Below are 26,220 nucleotides of genomic sequence, written 5' to 3' on the forward strand. Positions count from 1 at the left end.
GAGATATGCAGATGTCATCCACATAACTTAAGTCTGGGTCTGTAATGTTTTGTTAGACAGACACTGGTCCTGTCATCATGAAAAAATAAAAACTGTGAAGTATATGGCCAAGAATACATCTACTTAAGAAGGCATAAGAGAAATCTTCATACTCTTTGTTATGAAAACCCTAAGAAGAAATATTTCATAGTTAAAATAACCATTGAAAACCAGTATATAATACATGTTTGACAGTTCAATTTAAAAAAATATATAAATAAAGTTACCAATTTAGATGAAGCCTTTAAATATAGAACCTTCTGAATCCTGTGAGAGGAACTTTTGTTTTGATCTTTTTCGTCGTTGTTTTGCTATTTTCTTGTTGTTTTAATTTTTTTCCCTTTTTTTAAAAAAATTATTTATTTATTTTTGGTTGTGTTGGGTCTTTGTTGCTGCGCGGGCTTTCTCTAGTTGCAGTGAGCGGGGGCTACTCTTCATTGCAGTGTGTGGGCTTCTCATCGTGGTGGCTTCTCTTGTGGAGCATGGGCTCTAGGCGTGCGTGGGCTTCAGTAGTTGTGGCACGCGGGCTCAGTAGTTGTGGCTCGTGGGCTCTAGAGCACAGGCTCAGTAGTTGTGGCTCATGGGCTTAGTTGCTCTGCGGCATGTGGGATCTTCCCGGACCAGGGCTCAAACCCGTATCCCCTGCATTGGCAGGTGGATTCTTAACCACTGCGCCACCAGGGAAGTCCCTTTTTCCCTGCTTTTGATTTTCATCATTAAATTCCCATAAGTCCCACATTCTTCTCATGTGGTGTTTAAAGAAAGCTAAGGGGCAATACACTATATACGTTTGTAAAGTCTTTAATGGTTAAAAAGCATTGTAATACCATTGTCTCATTTTTATCCTCACAGTCTACAGGATAAGTGGGGCAAAATATTATGCTCATGCAACAGGTTAGAAAACTGAGGCTTAGAAAGTTGGAAGGGCCTAGATGTGGTCTCACATATACCAAAGGCTAAAACTGGGTCCACCCTTGGGATTCCTTGTCCAGTTACAGCTGTACAACAAACATTCTTTGATCCTTTTCCCTAGTACCCATCCTACCTTTCCATGATGTTATGATCCTTTTGGTCATAGGGTGAGAGCCTCCCAGCTGAAGAAGGAGAAAAGAAGGAGGACACAGAAATACAAGGTGCTACAGCACATAGTCCCCTCTCTACTCAACTCTCAGACCCTGATGACTTCACAGGCCTTGAGACATCTATCCTCCTACAGCACGGAGACACTGTCCTTCACATCAGTGAGGAAAATGGCATGGAGAACCCCCTCCTGTCCAGTCAGTTCCCTTTTACTCCCACTGAGCTGGGGGAGACTGAGGTAGACCTAGATGAGTCTCATGTTTAATTCTGTACCTTTTAAGAGTTGTAGGTGTAGACAAGATGTGGAAGGGATCACTTTGCTAAAAGTTGAAAACTTGCACTTGGAAAAGATGAAAACATAGCACTTTACACTCAATGGGTAGCACAAATCCCAGTGGATTTTGCTGTCGATGTGCATATCGTTTCATAAACATCTTTTAAAAATCAATGGCTAAGATGGTTTGGTTGTGTGAAGACCATAAAATCTAGGGAGGAATAAAGGGAAAAAGCCATTTCACTGCACATTGTTTATGATTCAAGAAGCCTTGAGCAGTTGAAAATGTATACTATTACAGAGCTGCTTACCTAGTAATATTAACAAATAATGTGTTCTAAAAAGAGAAAGCAATTTTTTGAGGTTACATTATACATCTCATGCAAATGTTTATTTTTCTAATTTCAAAATCATTAAATCAGGTGGCTGTACAAGTAGCAATTTACATAAAAGTAATCAATAAGGAAAATATTAGTTTGGGGAAACTTGATAGCAAATAAGCCTGCAGCCATTTTTTTTTTTTTTTTTTTTGATCAACAATACAGCCATTTAGAAGAAGAAAAAATACTATTTTTAGAGCTGTGGACTTTTCAATATTTATTTTTTAACTGTCATTTTCATTGCATATTGTAAATCAAAATGCTAATGCCATAAGATCATTCCATTTCATAACACATTAGAGAATATTCTAGAAATTATCAGACATAATTCTGAACTAAGAAGAACCTAAATAGCCTATACTATAATAAAAATTAAATGTAAATATAATAGCTAGAAAGAGATGGTATTCCTACTTCTAGTCTTGACTACATCAATGCCAAGATTGGGAGATACTGGGAAATGTGATTACTTTCCCTTACAGTGTCCTGTGCCTGCCCTTGATGGCATATTTTCAGATATTATATTAAGGTTAGTGTTGTTAGAATTGGTTCAATGAAATAACTTTTTCTCAATGTTAACAATATTCATATCCTTTAGATATTAAGTTTATGAAGAAAAAATATAAAGTGAGCAATTTCTCTATAGACAGAGCTTGTATATTTTACTTTAACTTGAAGTTCAGTTACTTCAAGAAAAGTATAAAACTTGGCTTGTGAGGCTATATCTAGTGTGTTATTGATCCTATAGCAGGGCTTGGCATCATGTAGTTCAAGATTAAATTTCAAAACTTTAACAGTTTACATCAGAAAACTGTTACATAACTTCTAAGTGTATAAAAACTCATATATATATATGTAAATTGGTATGGTGGTGAGGTGGTGTGTGTTTTCTAGTCCTCAAGCTAAAGTTTAGACTGTGATTACATTGCAATGAATTTGGAACCCATTCTGTACACTTAAACTTTGACTACATTGGCTATGATATGGTATATGTATATATAAAGGAGACCTCCTAAACCCACCCAAATCACAAAGGAAACTTATTTTTCTCTTAGAATTGCTTATTAAACAGGCATTGTTTTTAATGTGATATATACTTTCAAATATAATTTGGGGTTTTGGTCTCATTCACTAATAGAATGAAAGATATCTGTGAGTTAAAGGACAAAACTAAAAATTTCAAATCTAAAACTTCAGAAAGCAGAGGTGGTAAATGGCCTCATCTATGTTTTACAATATTTTCAGGACATTTACACTTAATGCTGAGTTCTCAAATGCAGAAATATACATATATAAGTGGTTTTATGATTCTTTCTAAGCTGATATATTTCGCCTGTTAAAAATTATGCTGCTCCCTTAGTGTTAGAGGCCTTATGTTTGGTAATTACAAGTGTCTGTGCTATATGAGTCTCTATATATGTGCGTGTTTTGTTCCAGTTTCTTGATTCTTGACTCAAATTCTCTATGTATAATCGTATCAAATATTTAAAAAGTAAAAGGGTCAAAGAAGATTGTTAAATATCTGACCAGAATCCTATATACCTTTATATATATTTAAAAAGTATTGGGATGTTTTGAACATGACTCTGCTGGCCTGTCTGCCTTTTACCCTGATTCCTTCACTCTAGTGTTATGGAAGTCTACTGGAAACTTTTTCAATAAGCTAAGTAATGTTGTACCTTGCAAAAAAGCCTCCACTCTGACAAACAGGGCCTTATAGAGTGGGAATGTTTTCATACTGGGACTATGGAGATTTTGCAGATGTGTACATCTGTTCCATTTAAGGTGCCCTTAAACGTGTTGAATGTAATGTGTTAAATGTTTATGTGTAATTGATAAAATATCTATATGTATGTGCATAAGATTGTCACAAGATGTATTCTCAGGAATACTGTTACCTGGAGTTTGAAGGAATAATTATTTAAAAAAACAATAAAAAGTCAGGCAAGATTAGAAAAAGTTCAAGATAAGTAACAATTTTTTGTAATTCAAAATATTATTGAGTATATGACTAAAAGTTAATTATTACATATGATAAATATAGTATTGGTAATAGATCATTTATTAAGCTATGATTCTTAATATTTATCTTGTTCAGAGGAAAATTAAAACAGACACCTACTTCCCATGTATAAAAAATTGGACTCAACCAAGAGGTTGCTTCTTCTGAAATTAACTTTTGAGAGACCTTAGAATAAGCATGTGTCATCCACGATAGTGGGTGTAGATTTACTCAGATTCAATTAAAGCAGTTCAAATTCTGGATACAGCATTTTATACAGCAAAACATTTTACTTTCATTTTTCAGTGTTTGCTGCTTTCTGTAATTCTATTAGATAAGTTGTTTTTTTCCCAAAAGGAAACTGAGTTATTGAGTGCATTGGGGCAAGGCACTGAGAACTACGGTGTCAAAAGGCATAAATGGGCATAGCAATGCTGGAGGAAAAAAAATTTGTGGAGTTTTGGGGTCTGATTAGGGCCTGTTGGGTAGGCTGGACGTAACTGATTTGCTATTTCAAGCCTCCAAGAGTACCTTAGGCAGGATGATATCTCCTCCTTCTTGAGTTATCTATCCCTCTGGTCAATGAAAAACATTCTCCAGTCTGCTGTCCAGCTCTGAGAGTATCTGAGACAGGAATAGAGTGTATATAGGGACCTACAGGGAAGAAAGGGTCATAAATAAAATGACAGTCCAAATTAGAAATTAAATATCCTTCCTCAAGTTATACATGAGACTAATAGTCTCCGGAATTTGCTGCTATCACACCTAGTCATGCTGTTGCCCTGTGACCTCACACTTCCAATTCCACGGCCTTGTCTTGGCAGTGAATAGAAAGCCCCACCTCCTCATTTACTTCAGTGGATCCTAACTGCAGCATTTCAGAAACAAAGTTTGGTTTGACACTCAGGAGAATAAAAACAAGTTTAGGGCAGAATGTATCTGGAAAAACTTAAGACAAATGTTCTTATGTTATTTTAGGATCATTTAGGATTACAGATCAACGTACCTCCATATTTTTCAAAAGTCACTGTGACTGCAGGATGAAAATCCTTTATTAGCCATTTTATAGGTAAAAACAAAAGATTGACTACACAGCCAACGTCCCTCAGATGACTATAAAGTTTGTTATGAATACTGAATGACCAAAGAGCATGGAAAAAATGCATATGAATAAATACTGAAATGTTTATGAAAGATATTTATGAAAGATAAGACTTCTGTGTTTGAATATGCACATATAATAAATCTAAAAACATTTAAGATGCCTGATTGAGTTTCGTTTCTCATTTTTCAACATAGGGAATAGGTTAACTCATTCAGGAAAGTGTTCATTTTAGATCCCTGGGGTGTGCTTTTGTTTTGGATCCCTGGAGCTCACCTTGATATCTCTCCTCAACCCTCATCGTCCGGCCTGAGGTCACCCTTCAATTGGACACCACCAATTCCTTCCTCCTATTCCAAATGAGCTCCATTCTACTCATGCTTTCCATCCCTAACTTTCAAAATAAAGCAGAATGGGCATATTGGGAGACAAGTTCCCCAGTGTGACTTCTCTGCCCAGGTATGACCGGCTGGAATGACTGGTAGATTTCCCAGGAGGAATGTTAAGGACCAGGTTATGTGCTGAATGTGGCCAGAACCACTATGGGATACAAGTTTACCACCAGTTCTTTTATACAAAGTGCTCTATCCTTACCCTCTAAGTTATGCTCTTGCTAAATCCTGTTTTTTTTTTTTTTCCCCTCCCATGAATTTGTTACCTGAGAAACTGTGTTCCCCTCTTGGTGGGAGTTGAGCCAAAAGACACAACCAAGCCAAAGATCAGAAGGACCTATTACTTGCAGCAAGAAAGGAGAACACGGGGGATCTCTCCCAAAGCAGTGTCTTCCCAACAGCAAAATTGGGTAAGTTTTATGCTAAGGGTACATGCCTATTGATGAAGGGGCTTGGGCTGTGGACAGAGTCCAAGATTAAGTGGATTGAAGTCATGAGGGTCAGAAAAGGTCAACATATCATCTCTTAAGTTCCTGTTGATCTGGTGGTTGAGGCTTTAGGCTGATCATGTCCATTGAAAAGAACTGGTTGAATTTACAACCGATACACTATCTTCGCTATTGCTACTTCTCTTGCCTGATAACAGGCGTTTGTTTCTGCATTCTTTGTCCCCTTAAGATCATTAATTGTATAAAAGAATACATATATGTACATATACACCCGAATACAGAACTATATATAACTATATATTATATATATATATAAAACTGAATCACTTTGCTGTACATCAGGAAGTAACACAACATTGTAAATCAACTATACTTCAATAAAAAAAAAAAATGACCACCTTTAGGACAAAATCACTTTCTTCTTCCTTAACAAAGACATCTCCATAGCTTATACCTTTTCTTACCCCAATACATAGCATATTTCTATTATTATATCTGGTACCTTTAACCACATATATTACTTAGAATTCTCAATCCTTTGAAATTTTAATTTTTAAATGAAAATAAAGAAGTGAATATTGATCATTGTGAACTTTAAAAAAAAAAAAATTAATTACTGAGAACTGTTCAAGGGCAAACATTGTGGCCAGGCTTAGATGACAAAATAGCTTAGGCCAAAAATGCCTTCTCTTATGTCAATAAAGCCATGCCTGGTTTTCTTTCTCCAGAGACCCCTCCTCCCCCACCTTATCTGCTTACAGTTTTACTAGGGTTATTTTCTCCACCCAATGATCCTAGACACATTTGGCAAAGAAATAGCCACTCTTACCCTGTTCTGGATTTTGTCTGAACAGTAAATAAATGTATTGCAATTTGTCAATAAGCATTCCTGTGAGAGAAGGTAAGAAGGATGAGGACCAGAAGCAGAGGAGAGTAATAATAACCACCACCATTTTATACTGAGCACCAGGCATCCGGTCCTGGGCACATACTTGGATTCACAAATCTTAAACGTTGAGCACTGTCTTAACAGATGAGAAAACTGTAGGCAGGGAGAAGTGACTTGCCAGGTCACCCAGCTAGTATCTGGTAGAGCCAGGATTCCGCCCTAAATCAGACTCCCACCGCTCTTGAGAAGAATTCAAAGAGAAATAGGAAGAAGAGTGTTTTTTTTTTGTTCTTGGACAAGTACAGGGATGGAGAGGAAAGGAACGCATATGCAAATGATGGAGAAACAAAAAAGTGATAAGAGGGCAAGAGCTGAGAGGGAACTGCAGGGGAAGTAAAACTAAAAAAGATTAAGAAACTCCTCAGAGGACTGGGAGACCTGAAAGCCTTGTTTCAAAAACAAAGGTCAGAGGAAGGAGGAAGGTGCCTCACGGCGAGACCCCGCCCCTAAGCCCTTAGAGTGGCACCCCCTCCCGCTAGGGGAGGCGGGACTTCCCCCCCTCAAGGCAGCTGCTTCCGGTGGAGTCCGGAAGACTCTACAGGGAAGAGGCGTGGCCAAAATTGTGCGGCCAATCGGGGCGCGACGCCTTCATCTTGCCGGGGATCTCGCTGGGTAACTTGCTCCAGAGAACTAGCACCATGGCGTCCGGCTGCAAGATTGGTCCGTCCATCCTCAACAGCGACCTGGCCAGTTTAGGGGCCGAGTGCCTTCGTATGCTGGACTCTGGGGCCGATTATCTGCACCTGGATGTAATGGACGGGTAACTCTCCGCGGGGCTCGGGTCTGGGTTGCCGCGCGGGGCGGGATAGGCGCACCTTTATTGAGTGACTGTTGGGCGTCCCTGTACCGCGGAGCGCCTCACTCTGAACGCGGTACTGAGAAGGGGCCTGCGGTGGGAGCCCTGGAGGCCCTGCTTGGAGGGGACCTGAGTCGGCATCCTGGGCTGCGACCGCGTCCCAAACCTCAGCCATCTCCCCTCCCCCAACGTAACGTGTGGTCTTCTAGCACTTAGCACCTGGAAGCGACCTTAAATCTCTAGGACCCGTCTCATTTTCAGTAGGAGAAACTGAGGCCCAAGGGGATAGGCATGACTTGCCCAAGCTCATATAGCTAGTTAGTGGCAAAGCTGGGGAGAAAGACTTGTGTAAGGATGACGAGCTTGGCACCTGGAGTGAGAACGCCCGACTTCTGCCACTTGCTGGGTTACTTGGGACAAGCCATTTAACCTCATTGAGCTTCAGTTTCATTATGTGAAAAATGGGAGTAATAACACTACCTCTTCGGCATCTTTGGAAGATGAAATGACCTCATACACGTAGTTTACAGTGCCTGGCATATAGTAAATTCTCTGTAACTGTTAGTTGTTGTATCATTGTTCGAATTATGATTTTCCTGTCTATTTTCTCTTCAGGCACCCTGCTCTTCAGGGAGGTCAGTTTTTTGTAAGTAATTTTTAAGCACTGTAGTTACAGCCCATAATCAATATTGTTTGAAATCAGAATGATGCTAGTTTCTTAAGTTGGTTATAAAATGAGGAACAAACGTAGAGAAAACAGTTAAGACTCTCTCAACGCTGCACACATTGTGACAGAGTTGCAACTTGGATCTTGGGTTTGCCAAGTGGTTCTCTGAGCCCCACTGATAACAGGCCATAAGATCAAAACAGCCATTACCTTGGCTTGGGGTAGAAAAGTAAATTTATTGGAAATAGGTAAAATCTCTGTGTACTCTCATACAAATCTGCAAATTCATGTTTTTTACGAAAGATAACCAGTCACTTCCTTGTCTTTTTAATGTCACTCCTCTTATGACAGCTTTGTTTTCTTTGTTCTGTCTGGTTAAATCTGCTGTTTCTCTTTTGTATTCCACTCAGTTACCTCAACACCGTGCCTAACTGATAATGGCAAAGAAGATTAGTAAATATTACCTCTTACAAAGCTTTGATTTTTAGTTTGGTATCACATATATTTCTACTTCTGTATATTTTTTTGATACCTTTGCTTGAAAGCCCTGAACTTTCACAGGTAATATTACTGGAGTGTGTACCTCACAGATGGGTAGCTACATTTTTGTGTCTGAGACACAAAATGAGACAAAATTTTGCTTCTGAGACACTTGAGGGTCTCAGTATAGAACAGACTACGAGTATATGTGTATAGTGTGTTTGTCACAGAGAGCAGCTTGGTTGTAAATAAGTCTTGTCCAATGTTTGAGTGAGCGAATGGAGAAAATAATTTGTTCCAGTTTACCAATCAGAGTACCAGTGACAACAACAATAGGTAATATTTACAAGCACTTGACTATTTCTGGTCTGATACTTTTTGTGAATTATTTCACACGACCCTGTGAGCTTGGTGCTGTTATAGGCACCACTTTGACAGTGAGGAGTTGACAGAAAGAGAGATGAAAGTCACCTCGTAGCTAAGAAATGGCGGAGCCAGGATTGGAAGCCTGCAGCAGCTTGTTTTGTCTTAGAAACTGTCTTCTGTGGGTATTAGGCTTACAGAGAATGATTAAGATATTCTCTGTTTTCAAAGAACAACTATATTTTTTGATACTTATTTCGTATCTCTCCTGCTGCACCGTAAGCTCCCTGAAAGCAGAGACTGTTTCTTTGGCTCACCTCTGTATTCTCTGCAGGAAAAGCACCATGGTAAGCTTAATTATAATTGGTTGGATGAATGGCTTTATCATAAGGGAGGGATCTCTAAGGAATCTCTTTTTGCCCCTCCCAGCCCTATGGCAGACCCTGAGCTTATTAAGATAAAGTATTTGTTTTTTATTGACTCCTTTCCCCCTTTACCAGGAAACATCTTGGTTTGAAAAAACTAAATTCTGCATACACCATTTTAAAAACCCTTTCTCTGTTAAGCTTCACAACTTTCTGAGCTAAGAGCTATTTGTATTCCCCTTTTGCAAAGGAGGAAACCAGATTGGGGAGGTTCAGCCCCTTCCCAGTGTCCCACTGAAGAGGCAGAGCCTGGCTGAGCTGCAGTGCCTCCTAGGCCCAGGGTATGAAAGAGGGGCTGTGGACTCCCTTTCCCAAGGCCGCCAGCCCCAATTTACCTTCCCTCCAGGTAGTGCCTCCATGCTTCTTTTCCTGGTCTCCTGAAAAATCTCCAACATTACACTGAGCTTGCATGCCCTTGTTTTCTAGTCCCCTCTCTTCCCTTGAAGCCCGCACTTCTGATTAAAACTGAACGTCTTCGTTTTGAAATTCAGGAGCAAGTTCTGGAAACACCGGTGGGTGGAGCACTAGTATGGTTGGATATTTGAAATAAAGGACAAGTGGATTTTCTGGAAAGGAAAACTGGAAAGCATGTAAATATAAGTGTGTCATGACAAGACAGTGACTGGAGATGTGTTGGTCGTAAGTGTAGGAACTGAGCAGATATTCAGTTTCTAAATTAGGGAGATTTAGAAACCAGGGAGGTTTCACGTTAGTACTAGACCTGACTGACTTCAGTACTGGGCCCACAGTGTCACAAGGCCACCATTAGCCGGGCCAGGTGTTCTTCATTTTTCCCGTCTCCATCTGCCCTGTCTCACTCCTCCACGTTACCTGCCAGCCTACCCCCCACCGTAGGCATAGGTGTGATTCCTTATTCACAGGAAGTGTTGTTTGGTTACAGTCTTGCTGAATCTTATATCAACCTTGATCCTCCTCTTTGCCTTGTTGGGAGATCTGGTAAAGGTTTGCTTTGTGTGAAAATTATACATGTGATGGGGGATCAAAATAATCGTATCCCTTATTCCGATATTCTAAGCGATTATAGCTTAATCTCGTAAGTTCTTTGGGAGAAAAGGACACTTTTGAATTGCATTTTAATTTTGGCAATCTTTACTCCAAAATGACATTATAGCTTCTGTTTCCCAGTGAAGTAAAAGTGTATTTGTTTTATTCTCATATTTTCTCAAGATGTGGTTATTGTGTTTATTTTCATGATAAACGAAGCCTAAGGTTGAGACAACAAAAATACTTCCGAGGGCACACAGAAAAAACAGTGAATGAAATCCAGATCTTTCAGTCTCAGATTTGTGTAGTATTCAGTAGTCCTTGCTGCCTGCTTATGTGACTCTTACCTCCAAGTTCTAAGTAAATATAATAAGCATCTTATCCATAACCCTGGCAAGTCACTGCTCTTAGGCGAATGGTAGACTGATTTCCAAAATACTAGAAATCCAACCTCCAAGGACCAGGATGCCTGAGAGTAAAAGTGTCTGTACCCATCCACCATACCCATCCCTCTCAGGTGTGTCCTGAATCCTGACCTCTCTCTCTTAAGGCTCTCCTCCTCCCTTGGACTTTCTTCGTCTGTTAGTTATTAGCTGTCAGTGGAGGAGCAGACAAGCCTGGTAGTTAAGAGCCTGAACTTTGGAGCTAGATTGCCTGTGTTTAACTCCTGCCTCCAGCGCCTACTGGTTGTGTGAGCTTGGGCCTCGTATTTCCTCATCTGTAAAATACAGGTAATAGTGGTACCTGTCTCACTGAATTGTTGAGAGGGTTGGTTGGTTTGTTTTGGTTTTGTTTTTTGGCTGCGCAGCACGTAGGATCTTAGTTCCCTGACCAGGGATCGAACCCGCGTCCTTTGCATTGGAAGCGCGGAGTCTTAACCACTGGATCACCTGGGAAGTCCCTGTTTTGAGGTTTTAATGAGTTAATATATTGGAATGGTTTAGAATGGTGCTTGGCCTGTATATGTTTTAATTTTTTATTAACACTCATTCTGCCTGCCTGTCATCTTAAGCTCAAGACTTTGGACTTGGTTTATTCTCTCTCTTCGACCTTCCCCCTCCCCCGCATCTTATCACTTAGGAGATCCTATCACCTGCTGTCCTTGTTTCCGTTCGTACTGTTTCTTGCCATTTAGCAGCACCTCTTGCCTCCCTTCTTCCAATTTACTGCCCAGTCTGTCTGCCTACTGTATTATTTCCATCTTATTTTCCATTTCTGTCTTTCTTTTAAAATCTCAGTTGATCAGGATAAAGTCAAAAAACAGTGAGCCTGGCATTTGATGCACTTAATGTGACACAGTCTGCCTCCTGCCTTTTTCATACTAGCCAGGGTGGGCAATACCATCTCCCCCTTCTTTGAACTTAACTTAGTTATTTCTGCCTTTGCTTCATTTCCTTCCCCATTTTTACAAATTCTATTTGTTCTGTAAATCTCATGATCTTACCCCTTTTTAAAAAGTGCTATTCTACTTGCCTCTGGAACTATTTTACCTTAATATTGCCTACTTGATACTGTGTAGCTTTTCTTAACAGTCCTCATACAGGGTAATGTCTACTACTTTAACAAAGAAAGCCCAGATTTCAGTGGCTTAATGTTATAAATTTTCTCATTCATGCAATAGTTTGGTGTGAAATGTCTGTCCATGCAGAAATTGAGGGACCTAGTCCCCTTCCATCCTGTGGCTCTGCCATTCCTTAAGGGCCTCTTTACTGGCAGAAGGATAAAGTGAGAGCAGAACAGGAATACTACTCAACCTCCTGGGCTCTGCAGTGACGCACATCACTTAAACTCACGGTCCATTGGTGAGAACTAGTTACGTGGGCCACTAGATGTAAAGGGAGTTGGGAAGTGTGGTCCTTGGCTGAGCTGGCTTCCTACCAACAACTGTGCTGTAACAGTCAGCCGTGAATTCTGGTGAGTCATTAGCCATCTCTTACCAGTGAGATTGTAAACTTGTCTGGGGTGAGCAGGAACACTCACATATTTCTTTATAAAATACAGTGCTCTCTGAAGCACTCAGCCTGGGACTTACATATAGGAGGTTTTGTTAAATATTGAAGTGAGCTGGTGATAGAACAAAAGGATTAACCAGAGTAGGATAATGGTTAACTACTTTGGGTCTGATATCAGGAAGCCTTAATTTGAATCCTGCCCCAACAAATTATTAACTGGATGACTTAAGGAAGTTATGTATCCTGTGCTCTTCAAATGGGGATAATAACAGCATCTACTTCATAGGGCTGTCGTGAAGATGAAATGAATTAAGGTACAATATCTGGTATGTTGTAAACTCTCAGTAAGTGGTGGTTATTAGTATACCTTAAGTGTCTTTATTGATAATCTTTAAGAAAGTTTCGATAAACTGTCATTTTGTGCCCTGTGATAGAGATGGATTAGAAGTAGCTACACGCAGCCTGTGATAGGTTGATTTGAGAGACCCGTATCAGAGTCCTGAGCTTCCTAACTAGTGTGTGACTTGGGCAAGTCATACAACTTTTGGGGTTTTGGTCTTGTCATCCTTCCATTTCTACTTGTCAGGGATTTTGAATTACAGAGTTAAATAGAGTAAATCATGTGACATTATTATGGTTTGCTGAAATATCAAGGAGATAACTGCTCTGTAAAACAGATTATACAGATATTTTTAGTGTTGTTTAATACTGTTGATGTTATTGAAAAATAATTGCAATCACAGATAGTCTCGTCTACCCCCATCAGAATACATATTGAGAAAAATACAGAAACGGAATCGAAAACAGTTTCAGAGCAAGATTTTGTTTGTCTTGTAGGCATTTTGTTCCCAACATCACCTTTGGTCACCCTGTGGTAGAAAGCCTCCGAAAGCAGCTAGGCCAGGACCCTTTCTTTGGTAAGTGGGTGTTACACCATCTGAAGCTGGATGTGTTGCTCAAGTAAAGGGAAAGTAGCTGGTTGATTTCTCACCCTCCAGTTTCATCTTGTACCCTTTTCCCTCCTCCCTGTGCTGGGGTTTCATTGGCTGCCTGTAAGAAGCCAAACGCTTACCCGCTTCAGGGCCTGAGCACTTTGGCTAATCTCTTTGCCTAGAAAGCTGCCTTCTCTTGACCAGTGCTGCCTCATCTTTCCACCTCAGAGCCTCTGTTGTTTCTTCAGAGAGCCCAGTCTTAAATTAACCTTTTCCCAGTTACATCACCTTGTTGATTTTCTTCTTAGAATTTCTTTCAATCTGAGATTTACTTTTATCAGACTCTAAACTCCTTAAGGGCAGGATTTCATCCACTTTGTTTGCTGTAGTTTTCCTAGAGCTTAGCATAGACACAGCTGGGGCTCAATGTAATTGTCAAATGAATTTATGAATTGATTGACTTATGGTCTATATTTGAAGCCAATTCATGGAAATTGGAGCTTTCCACAAGTGGGGTCTATGTATGCTCCACTCCAACATTGTAAGATAATGTGAATTAAGGATTTTTGAGATCAGTGACCTAGAAGTTACTTTTTATGGAATATAGATTCAGTCCACATATCCTTGATGCTGCTGTTTTAAACTAAGTTAGCAATGCCTCACTTGCCAGATCTCTGGTAATAAGACATTTGGTGAGTTCTTGTAAATATGTGTTTTTATGTAACTCATTACATAAATTTAGTAAAACTTAGATTTTTTTAATTGAAATATTGTGGGCTAGTTTTTAAATTTTTTTTAATAAATTTTTTTATTTTATTTTATTTTTTTGGCTGCGTTGGGTCTCTGTTGCTGCACGGGCTTTCTCTAGTTGCAGTAAGCGGGGGCTACTCTTCGTTGCGGTGCACAGGCTTCTCATTATGGTGGCTTCTCTTGTTGCGGAGCACGGGCTCTAGGCATGCGGGCTTCAGTAGTTGTGGCACACAGGCTCAGTAGTTGTGGCCCACGGCTCTAGAGTGCAGGCTTAGTAGGTGTGGCCCATGGGCTTAGTTGCTCCGTGGCCTGTGGGATCTTCCCAGACCAGGGATCGAATCCGTGTCCCTGGTTCGATTGGCAGGTGGATTCTTAACCACTGAGCCAACAGGGAAGTCCCTGTGGGCCAGTTTTGTCAAGGTATGGTAGCCACTAGCCACGTGTAGCTATTTAAATGAGTTAAAATTAAATAAAATTAAAACTAGTTTTTCAGTGGCATTAACCACATTGCAGGTTCTCAGTAGCCACGTGTGGCTTGCGACTGCTGTACCGTCCAGTGCAGTCATGGAACGCTGCCAGCATCGCAGGAGGCTGTTAGAGCCTCTGTAGGCGCCATCCACTTCGAATGTACCTAAGGGAATGTACATTATCACCTAATTTATGTGGCATGAGGGAAACAGTGTTCCACCAACATGTTCACTCTCTTGAAATTTCCAAATAATGAAATATAATCCTCTTGATTATCTGAACTTTTTTTTTTTTAACTACATTTTGGAAAATGAATTTTCCAGGGTAAATTCATTCTTATGACTGTCAGAGTTGGATGAAATAAGTAACATTCTTTGTCCCCCCACCTTCCCTGGCTTGTACAGTGGCCACAGAATTCCCCACTGTGGCTTTGTGTGGATTGAAAATATGTATGTATTTTTCCGTTTCTCTCCCTTTTAGTTCATCTCCAAGTGTTAACATCTCACTGCTGTTTGACTCCCCTCCTATCTCTATCTGTGCCTCTTCTCTTACCAACTCAACTGCCACCACCCCACACAATCTGCTTTTCCTTTCTGTTTTTAGTTTGTTATTTGCTGATAAACTTGCTAATCAGTCTTTCCAGAGGTGAATCTCAAGTAAAGATGAATGGACTTATGCTTTAGTGTTTGGGTTTTGTGATCTTTGTTTTTTATATTATATGTTTTTCTTTGTTTAATTCTTGGATACTGGTTGTTGGATAATTGATACATGATATATCCTAGGAGTTAGATCTCAAATTGTATGTATAACTGCTAAGGCTTTTAACTCTTCAATCTCAGTATTGAGTAGAATTTACCATCTAAGAAGTAAAGTGGTAGGGAAAAGTCATTTTTGTTCTTAGCTATATCAGTGGTCTTCAAGTATGGTCTGAGGACCTGTAGGAGTCCTTTTCAGATGGTCCATGACATCAAAACTATTTGTAGTTTGATTTGTAAATTACTTGTACTGATATTGTTTGCCATTATTTATGCTGATGGTGCAAAAGCAGTGGTGAATTAGTCTGCTGATGCCTTAGCCTGAGACAAGGCAGTGATACTGAACTATACAGGTAGTCGCGATATTCCTATTTGCCATACATTCATAGTATCCTTTATAAGAAGTATCCTTGATGAATTGGTACAAGTGATTGATTTAGTAAATCTTGATCCTTGAGTGCATGTCTCATTAGTATTTTGTGTGACAAAGTGGAAAGTACATATAAAGCACTTCTATTAAATCCTGGAGGATTATAGTTTCCTCTAAGAAAACCACTTGTGCCATTGTTTTAAGCTGTGAACTGAAAGTGCCAGTCATGAATACCATTTTCCCTTGAAAGGACAACTGACAGATGAACTGTGGTGATCAGACTTGGATATTTTACTGACATTTTCTTTAAAATTAACTAAGTGAGCCTGTCACTTCAAGGAAAGCGGCTTATCAGTTTTCATTGCCACTGATAAAGTTAGAGTTTGCAAGTGAAAGTTGGAATTTTAGAAAACTTATATCCGCCTCTGTGAGCATGACAGCTTCCCAGTACTCACAGCTTTTCTGACAAGATCTGTAATATCATTAACAAATGCGGGTTTTGGATAGTATATAATGAAATGTGTCAGTATTTGGAAGATCTGTGTAACTCAGTGAACCAGTAGTACTTAAAAGAGCCATTCAAAATATAGACTAATGGGTATGAGTGTAATAAAGTATGAAAAGGTCACTGGTGGGGTTTATGGATTCCACGTTGCCACTAACCTTTCTAAAAAAAGTACCACTTGTTGAGTTTTAGGGTAGAAATAGAATATCCACACTTGAGTGAAAAGGCTGTGGATGTAGGTACTCCTCCCTTTTCTATGCACTTTTTCCCCATCATATAAAACAACAGATTGCAGGAGATTGAATGCAGAGCAGGTGTGAGAATATAGATGTCTTCTCTTAAGGCAGACATTAGCGACTCGCAAAAATGTAAAATAATGCCACTCTTACGTTAACGTGTAATGGATTTATTTTTATTATCATTATTATTTTTTAATGAATTAATAAGTAGACACTAAAAATTTTTTAGTTTGCATTTCTAATACATTAAATATTGATAAATATAAGCCACATCAACAATATTTTGGGGGGAGGGCTTCAGTAATTTTTAAGAGTGCAAAGGGAGTCTGATAATAGAACATTTGAGAACTGTATCTTAATTATAGGCAGATTAGCTGAGCCATCAATTCCCCAAATACTAGAGGATGTCCAGTGAGGGTTGCTAGTAGTGACTGCGTGCTAGAGATTGAACAGGGATGACTTAGCAGTCTGGTAACTTAGGAAAGAGTAAACTTGATCTTTTAAACTAGATTGAATTTTTTTTCTTGTTTATAATACGAAGGGGAAAAAAACACCAAATTGAGTTTATCTTTTAAAAACAAGATTTTGCCTATTAAAATATGTTCTATTTTTGTTACTTTTATTAGTTTAGAAATATAAATGTTAGTCTTGGCTTCATTAATCAGGCTGTATACTCTGTTTTCCTGACATTTTTCAAAGCCTTGTTGCATTTTATAATCTTAGTTACTGAGTTCTGGAATACTAGAATTTTTTTCTTTAATATAGCTTTGCTGTATCAGCAATGTGCTCCCTCTAACAAAACAAAAAGCTCAAAACTCTCCTCACTGCCATCTGTCTGGCGCAGGAGTGTTTACTGTTTTCTTCTTCCCAGCATTATTTCTTGTTTTCACTTCTTTTAAGCTGCCCTCTCCTTCTCATGAAATGCTATTATGTTTTAAGTCAAGATCTTTAAGAAGGCCATGCTCATTTCTTCCCAAACATATACTCACATGATTCGAGCTTTAGAATCAGGACACGTGGCAGGCTTCTCAGGTTAACGTGTTCTTCCCTCTCAGTCGGTTCCTCTTCTTGCAGTTGTCGGCCTCTCAGTTGATGGCACTTCTCTTCTAGCTCCTCAGGCCCAATCCTTGGACCATCTGACTCTCCTCTCACTCTGAACTTCTTTTTTTTTAAACATCTTTATTGGAGAGTAATTGCTTTACAGTGTTGTGTTAGTTTCTGCTGTATAACAAAGTGAATCAGCTGTACATATACATATATCCCCATATCCCCTCCCTCTTGCGTCTCCCTCCCTCCCACCCTCCCTATCCCACCCCTCTAGGTGGTCACAGAGCACCGAGCTGATCTCCCTGTGCTATGCGGCTGCTTCCCACTAGCTATCTATTTTACATCTGGTAGTGTATATATGTCTATGCCACTCTCTCGCTTCACCCCAGCTTACCCTTCCCCCTCCCCGTGTCCTCAAGTCCATTCTCTATGTCTGCCTCTTTAATCTTGTCCTGCCCCTAGGTTCTTCATTACTTTTTTTTTTTTTTTTTTTAGATTCCATATATATGTGTTAGCATACGGTATTTGTTTTTCTCTTTCTGACTTACTTCACTCTGTATGACAGACTCTAGGTCCATCCACCTCACTACAAATAACTCAATTTCGTTTCTTTTTATGGCTGAGTAATATTCCATTGTATATATGTGCCACATCTTCTTTATCCATTCATCTGTCGATGGACAGCCCCTATTGTCCCTGCCTCCCGAACATACCCAGAATCCCTACCATTGCTCACCATCCTCAATTGCTGGGTTTTTTGCCTTGGCCTTCTAAGTCGGATCCTGTCACTTGACTCAAAATCCTGTAGTGTTTGTTCTGCGTCATTCAGAATAAAACCTAGTGGGCTGCAGAGCTCTGTACTCTCAGCCGGTGCTTCTCTGACCTCATCTTCTCTCCCCAGTGTGCCCCCGGCCCCAACCACACTGGCCTTATTTACTACCAACCTAGTGTGTATTGTCTTCACTCCTTTTATTTGTCTCTCCCACTAAGAATGTAATCCCTGTGACAGCAGAGATTTTTGTCTGTGTTTTGCTGTACCCCTGCAGCCTAGAAAAGTTAATGGTGTGGTAAGTGCTCAATAAAATACTGGTGGGGAGAATCACTTAATTTAGCTTTCTTATTTTATAAATGAGGAAGCCAGTCCACATAGATAACATGACTTCTTTAAGTTTTTTTAGAATGGGATTTCCTGGCCCTGGACCTAGGTTTCCTGATATCTGGTTATTTTCATAAACAGCGCCATAGGCTTTTTGTGGAAAAAATGGGGGTTTTTTTGGTAAATGAGTTTAACCAAAGCCTTATCTTCAGGATGAAGGGAGGTTATCTATACAGAAGTGTAACTTCTGTATATTTAACAATTATCATGATGCCAGAAGAGTTCTTATCTGAAATAGCAAAAACTCCAGGCTGGCTTCAATAATATGAGCCAGCTATTTTCCTTATAGTAATACTTAGGGGATACATCTTTTCTTTCCAGACATGCACATGATGGTGTCCAGGCCGGAACAGTGGGTAAAACCAATGGCTGTAGCAGGAGCCAATCAATACACTTTTCATCTCGAGGCTACTGAGAACCCGGGGGCTTTGATCAAAGACATTCGGGAGAATGGAATGAAGGTGAGAGCTCAACAGTGATGGTAATGCGTTGTTTTTTTTTTTAAATAAATTTATTTATTTATTTATTTATTTATTTATTTTTAGCTGTGTTGGGTCTTCCTTGCTGTGCGTGGGCTTTCTCTACTTGCGGCGAGCAGGGGCTACTCTTCATTGCGGTGCGAGGGCTTCTCATTGCCGTGGCTTCTGTTGTTGCGGAACACAGGCACGCGGGCTCAGTCATTGGAGAGTGCAGGCTCAGTAGTTGTGGCACACGGGCTTAGTTGCTCCGCGGCATATGGGATCTCCCGGATCAGGGCTCGAACCGGTGTCCCCTGCATTGGCAGGTGGATTCTTAACCACTGCGCCACCAGGGAAGCCCGACGGTAATGTTTTATACTATTCATTCTCAGAGTTGGGAAGATTTGGTGGAAGACCTGAAATGATAGGTGGAGAAGACTGGACTTAGGCAGCTATTCGTCAGGTTTGAAGATAGAGTTTAAGTATAACTTGTTTGTCAGATAAGATTAATACATTCCACTAATGTTTTCTGAAAGTTTCTACCTTCTAGAAGCATTTACTTTTGACAGCCTTGTTGACTTTTTAAAAAAAAGTAATTACAGTTTGAACAATTTATGTATTCCATTTATGTATGTATTCTATACTTTAAGAATAGACCTTCCTACTGGGCCTGATATGCAACAGTAGTGTAATACGGAAATAATTATTGATGTGATATAGCAAATTTGTCTCTGTTACAGGTTGGCCTTGCTATCAAACCAGGAACTACAGTTGAGTATTTGGCACCATGGGCTAATCAGATAGATATGGCCTTGGTTATGACAGTGGAACCTGGGTTTGGAGGGCAGAAATTCATGGAAGATATGATGCCAAAGGTAAAAGAAGTATTTGGTTCTGGGGTAAGGCTTTTATTCTGTAAGTTCATTCAGTAAGCATTTATTGGACTACTTGTATGTTTAGACCTGTACTGTTCTGAAGGTGGGGAGATGAGGATGCCTGTATATCATTGGAATACAGTATGAGAAATGCCCCAAAAGATTTAGGTTTGGAGATCATAAAAGATACTACATCTTAGTCTTGAAAATTTTTTTCAAAACGGTTATCTCTGTAACCTTGAGATCTCTTGGGAGTTTTCATTGAACTTTGAGGGTTTTGTCTTTGTCTTCTTTCTGTGAAGTATATTTTCTGCAAAGCCATGACAAATTGAATGCCATTTGCCAAACAGAACAAAGCTTGCTTTTATAAAACTTAGTTTGTTACAGTACATTAAAAGGTGGTTTTCCCCAATCATAATTCGTATTGATATAAAGTTATTGTCTGAGACTTTTGGAGTCATATTTTAGTGGCTAATATCAGCTATGTGATTTTTTATTTGGTGTTTTTCCCTCTACTTGTCCACTTAGTCGCTTATTTCCTTGTGTATAACTAGGTTCACTGGTTGAGGACCCAGTTCCCGTCTTTGGACATTGAGGTTGATGGTGGAGTAGGTCCTGACACCATCCATAAATGCGCAGAGGTGAGACTGCTCCTTGACTGCAACCTAGACCAATTTCCTATCAAATGTAATGCCAGGACAGGTCTTGTCTGCCAGAGAGACTTCCTAAATAGGCTTTCTTTCTTAGAAAAGTATTTTTTTGTTTAAATGTAAAACCAGGAAAATAAAGAGCGATAAGTGAATATTCTGAAACCACATAATCATTAAATAGTAAGTCCTGGTTATCTCAGTAATGATGAAAAAATTCTTTGGAAAGGAATAAGCTGAATGCCAGCCTGTGGAATATCATTGAAAAGTTCCAGGGCCTTTGAGACAGTTTTCCAAAATAGGGAAAGAAAACATACCTGCTTGTAAAGGGGAAAAAGAATGTTATTCTGTAGAACTTAGGTGTATTAGCTACTGATTTGTCCCTTGCAAGCTACTAATCTGTCCCTCTGTAGAAGTGGGATGACTTTTTTTTTTTCCAAGTGGCTAGCTAGGCTGAGTTAGGCTCTTGAACTTCATAAAAGGATACCAGCCCTCCCTGTAGCATTGCAGGTGATTAAAGTTTATGTGACCTGCTTTTATTAAACAGCATGGTCTAATCTGCACTTTCAGTGTTTTGTATAAATGCCACACTTTCCTGCTTGATACTTATCAAAAGCTTGACTGTGATCAATATGGAGGAGGTGCTGGCCAGACGATTAGTGAGCATGTATCCTTTGACCCCTTGTGGAATTCTTTTTTACTGAACTGTGCTTTGTCATTAATGCTCTTCTTGCTTACATTAAGAGACATGTTAGGTTGTAACCCTATAAAACTAATATTTTTTCTTTTTTTATGAGGAACGTTGTTAGAGATGTAGTGTGCTGTATCATAGGGTGTGTCTAATTGGAGAAATTTTCCTTAGCTTCAGTGGTTCTCCCAATAGTCCTCCCTTTCTTTTAGCACTGAATCACGTAATAGATTGGATTTCCCTCCTTGAGTCAAATCCTAGGAATCTCAGAGATAAATTTCGTTTTACTCTGATTTCTTTGCTTTCATATTGAAAAACATCTTGAAAATCTTTTTTAAGCCACCTCAAAACCATTCTGGAATGCAGTGTAGCATATATAAGAAGTTCCATTCCTTCTGGCATCAAAATGAGAAATAATTTAATGTTGCCCTGTTTTATGGGTTCTTTCACATTTTAGCAATAATTGTCCTTTTAGACTACCTACCAATTCTTACACATAATTCAGAGATGAAAAGGTTGATTTTTTAGGAGCTGTGGGGGAATTGGTATATAGGGGAAGACCTTAATAGATTTAAGGATTAAAGGTTTATTAGCAAAGATGCAGTGTAGTTTATTTAGAGGGGGTTACCAAAAAGTCAGTGATTTCTTAGACACATTTAAAAATAATTTCACATCCTCATTTAAGCATTTTCTTTTTTCATTGAACTAGCTGCTTAAGTATGTTCATCTTGAAGTGGCTTTTGTACAATTAAAGTGCTGACTGCCAGCTGCAAGGGTAGAAACTCTAGTCCAGGAATTGTTTTAGGTTTTTCTGCGTCTTCCTTTGAGGCATAACCTTAAGTGTTTACTTCTTCCAGGCAGGAGCTAACATGATTGTATCTGGCAGTGCCATTATGAGGAGTGAAGACCCCAGATCTGTGATCAACCTGTTAAGAAATGTTTGCTCAGAAGCTGCTCAGAAACGTTCTCTCGATCGATGAAACCACAAGGAGTTCAGTGTTTCTGCTTATGAGATCTCCTTTTTACTGGAAAACAAGAATACTGACTACCAAATCGTACCACAGTTGAGGCAGTGCTGCTTTTCTGAGCAATTATTCATTCCAGTGACTAAAATCCATTTTGCAGAATGTTCCAAGAGGTTAGAAATTGGTGTGTATTATGTTTTCAGTGATGGAATTTAAAGATTAGTGTGGTAAAATACCATTTTTACTGGGAGACTTGATTTTTATAAAGAGTAAAAATATGGCTGTATCAAGGTTATGAACAGAAATGTGTCTTAATGCCTAAGGAAGGCATATTAGCTACTATGAAAAAATTTTTTTTTCTGAATTTCTAAAAAGAATTTTCTTTGCTTCTTGGCTTTTCTGAAAGCAAAGGAAGTTCTGTTTTTCCTGTTTCATGTCATTTTTGATTTGTGTATTTGTGTGATAACTAAGTTTGGATCTGGCTGGGATGGTTCTTCTAGTTTCAAAAACATCTATTTTTTACTTTGCACTTTATATTTGATACATAAAAAAAACAATGTATTATGAAGTCCAGGGATTTTCAGGTGGTCTGTTGTAAAACGCAAGCACAAGTTTTATCAGGGTGTTTTCTTTGTTAGCTTTGCTATAGCGGCAGGTTATTCAGTGGTTCTTCCCCCACCACCTACCCACCCTCCACCAACCCCATTTCCCCTTTTTCTTAATCACACCCACTATTCTTAAGGACATAAAATATTTTCCTAGCTCTATGCTAAAAGGAAAGGAAGGCCTCTATTTGGAAGTAATATTAAGTTGAATCCTGACTCTCTTCCCCTTTCTATTTGTTTGACCTTAGCAAACCAATCCAACCAACCTCTTTGAGCTGATTATTAACTGATTTATATATTAAATGTAATCATAACAACAGTGGGGGGTTGTGTTGAGGATTAAGAGATACTATTAATTATATACGTAAAGCTTCCACTACTATTCCTAGAATTGTAGGGTAGTAGAATTTGAGGATGCTCAGTACAAAGTAGCTGTCATTATGTAAATGTATGCTTTGTAGATTATAACGTACGTTGATGATATAATCTCATTAAACCTACAAATCAGTCCTATGAATGGTAAGACAGGTATGTTTGTCCCCATTTAAAAAATGAAGATACTAAATAAAGCTCAACAGGCTGGTACCATGGAAAGGATCCAGTAAAGAATAGGATTTCTTGTCTGTACTCTTTTTACAGATGGAGCCCTTGGGAGGTGGATTAAGCAAAGGAAGCTTCTTTTACTTAACGTTCTCTTATTTCCAGTCTAGCTTTACCCTGTAGCAAAACCAGATGGCTGAGAATATTCTGCAACTATGGATTTTGACTCCAAGGATATATATTTTATTAATCCAAGAAAGACCAGGTAGGCTAACATATGGCAAGGTACAGAGTTAATCCGTAAACTAAATATTTATGATTGTGTCCCAAATTACACTTTGACAATAGATACATATTAGCTACTTTGTTCTTGTAAATACTCTTGCTGTGTAATACACATGGCAAGAAATTAAAAAGGTTTGGAAAATAAGAATGTTAACACTAAGCATAGAATAGAGCTTGCCTGGTTTCTTCTGTGTTACAAGGTAAAAATTTATTTCTTACTGTTTTTTTCTTTATTTTGGCTTAGGAAAGGCTTGTGCCACACAGATAGGTGACATTTAATCAAATCAGACAACACAAGGCATACAGAAATAACTTTAATTAAAAAAACTTACATAGAAGATTATAATATGTCATGACAAAAAAAATCTGAGTTTATTTGCCTGGACAACTTGGGTTTGTTCTGGCTTTTGTTTTCTTTTTTAAAATATAAATGTATAGTAAAACTACAAGCAAAAATTTGTCAGCATTGAATTGGAAATTTTTTTCTTCTTCTTTAAAGGGACTAGTACAATTTCTAATCCCCAACAAAAACTTAGTGTCCGATCCCCCAGATTAGGCCAGCTGGCTAGGATTGTCAGTTATATGGGTACTACAACTTGAATAACCTTTTTTACATGAGAAAAAGTGATTCATATAAATTGTCCTCATCTTACATATAAAAAATGATGTAATAGTGTCAAAAGGAATTTTACTTAATGTACACTCCAGTGTCCAATATTGAAGCATTAACCTTTTAAGAATTTTAATTCTCACTCTAGGATAGATGCTTATTTGAATAGAGTAAGGAATGGTAGGGAATGACCAAAATAACTAAAAGTACAATAATATACTAACAGGAATTTCCTGTCTGTTGCTTATTGTAAGTTGGGTGTTTTCTCTTCATGAGATACATAAAATAGATAAAACTCAAGTTGAGTTTTAAAAGGTGTGGTAGTTTTAAAATACAACAATATTTAACAACTACTTTGCTTTTCTTATTCTGTTAGGAGTGAATAGAAAATAACGCGTGTTTAACCCAACAGGTATCAGTGATTTCAAATAAAGGAGTATTGTGCTATCTGGTATAGAAATTTCCATAAATAACTTCTATTGGTTAAACGTGTTTTTTAAAAAAAATTCCTTCTCCATAGTCAAGGCTTATAGATGTTCAACACCATTGGAAATCTGTGTTTCTTTATTTATGGTTCAGCTGATATTTCATGGGGTAGTTCATACGTGCATTTTCAAGTGGAGTGGTCACTTGCCAGTGTTTTTTAAAACTATATGTGTGTATATGTATGCATGTATACTCTATACACATGTATTTTATATTCTTAATATATTTCTGAGGCAATTTAAAGAATAACCACGTGTATAGAAAAAGAAGAGCTGTCATTTGATGCATAGGTATATGTGGGTGTGGGTATAAGTTGTTTAAAAATTATTATTTACCCAGTAATGTGATTTGACATCAAATTGCAGCAGTTAATTTTCTGGTGCTTGTGATCTGCATCAAACACAAATGACTAGCACTTGTCTGTAGGTGAAAAGCTAGTTACTCCTGTGGTTCAGGAAGGAAAATGAGACGTAACTAACTTGCCTGTTTCATAAATAGCACAAAAGATTAATACATGCACCTGCACTACATGCTGTTACTCTGGAATTGTGACTGTGGAGGGGGTGGGGGAACAGGGCTTATTTTTTCTCCTGTTTTCCCATTCAGTTACATAGTTTTCTTAACCTGTTCCCTGTCACTGATTTTTCTTAACGTGAGTTGAGAAGTCCTAGACCAAGGGTTTTGTGTTCCTCCCTTCCATCCGCCTGCCTTTGTGGATGGTGGCCGTTCTCTGGTGCACTGGTACAGAAGACTTCACCATGGAAAGCTGGGCTTGATCTTTCAATCTGATCACTTTTTTCATCTTGGCATAATAAGGCTGCTATGTCTTCATCTTTCAGCGGAAAAGCCCGTCGTTCCCACCACAAAGACTGAAAGAGAAAACGTTTTCAGTTAAGTTTCAACTAATTTGTTTAAGTTCATGTCTCCATCTGTAGATGTCAGTTTTGTAATAACCATTGTTCTGTCCTTTAGCACATAAAAGTACAAATTCTCATTTGGTCCTGAGTATCTAGCAACTCAAAATGGAACATACTGAGGATTACTTAGGGACCTTTGGGAATTATTTTTTTCACTTTGCCTCTTCCACAGAGAGGGAAACGCTGCCATTAGGGCACTGGTCTTCATTTTCAGCCTAGGAGCACTTTGGGGAAGGCCCTTTAAAAGTGTTTGTATCGTCTTCCTCAGTATCTCCATTTTCATCCCATCATTATTACAGACGCCTATTGACTTTTCTTTCCCTGTGCTTTCTATGACTTGCCTATTAATTTCTATTGTCTCTACTCTCTTGATTCTAGATATGGTTCTTCTTTTCCAACACCTACTGATGAAGAAAAGTACAAGAACTTTATAGATGCAGTGTTTGTTAGAAAACACTCCCATTGGGGTTAGAACTGGACAAATGGGGAGACAAGTAAAAATCTCTTATAAGGGGAAGAGAAATATCTAACATTTACTATGTGCCAGGTGTCATTCTGTTTAATCCG

General features: G+C 38.8%; 3 protein-coding genes across 23 annotated transcripts in view; 2 read left to right on the forward strand and 1 right to left on the reverse strand.

Annotated features, from left to right (window-relative positions):
- Window positions 1-5,035, forward strand: part of UNC80 (unc-80 homolog, NALCN channel complex subunit) — a 246,135-nt gene extending 241,100 nt beyond the window's left edge. For all 6 annotated transcript variants that reach the window (XM_007187842.2, XM_057551653.1, XM_057551656.1 and 3 more), the window contains one exon: window positions 1,118-5,035. In XM_007187842.2, coding sequence (XP_007187904.1) covers window positions 1,118-1,384 — 267 coding nt within the window. In that variant the 3' untranslated portion in view covers window positions 1,385-5,035. The remainder of the gene's footprint in view (window positions 1-1,117) is intronic.
- Window positions 5,036-7,250: 2,215 nt separating this feature from the next.
- RPE (ribulose-5-phosphate-3-epimerase) lies at window positions 7,251-22,443 on the forward strand. Of its 8 annotated transcripts, none has more exons than XM_007187843.2 (7): window positions 7,251-7,416; window positions 8,079-8,098; window positions 13,193-13,272; window positions 18,899-19,038; window positions 19,776-19,934; window positions 20,465-20,551; window positions 22,103-22,443. In XM_007187843.2, the coding sequence occupies exons 1-7, from the start codon at window positions 7,306-7,308 to the stop codon at window positions 22,223-22,225; spliced, it is 720 nt and encodes a 239-aa protein (XP_007187905.1). In that variant the 5' UTR covers window positions 7,251-7,305; the 3' UTR covers window positions 22,226-22,443. The 8 variants fall into 8 exon arrangements, with proteins under 8 accessions (XP_007187905.1, XP_007187907.1, XP_007187906.1 ...); XM_007187845.2 differs by having other exon boundaries at window positions 19,776-19,910; XM_007187852.2 differs by having other exon boundaries at window positions 7,304-7,427.
- A 582-nt stretch (window positions 22,444-23,025) lies between these two features.
- The window catches only part of KANSL1L (KAT8 regulatory NSL complex subunit 1 like), a 157,057-nt gene continuing 153,862 nt past the window's right edge, over window positions 23,026-26,220 (reverse strand). For all 9 annotated transcript variants that reach the window (XM_057550809.1, XM_057550808.1, XM_057550807.1 and 6 more), the window contains one exon: window positions 23,026-25,605. In XM_057550809.1, coding sequence (XP_057406792.1) covers window positions 25,384-25,605 — 222 coding nt within the window. In that variant the 3' untranslated portion in view covers window positions 23,026-25,383. The remainder of the gene's footprint in view (window positions 25,606-26,220) is intronic.

The sequence above is a fragment of the Balaenoptera acutorostrata genome, chromosome 8, assembly GCF_949987535.1.
Source record: "Balaenoptera acutorostrata chromosome 8, mBalAcu1.1, whole genome shotgun sequence".
NCBI classification, from domain to species: Eukaryota; Metazoa; Chordata; class Mammalia; order Artiodactyla; family Balaenopteridae; genus Balaenoptera; species Balaenoptera acutorostrata.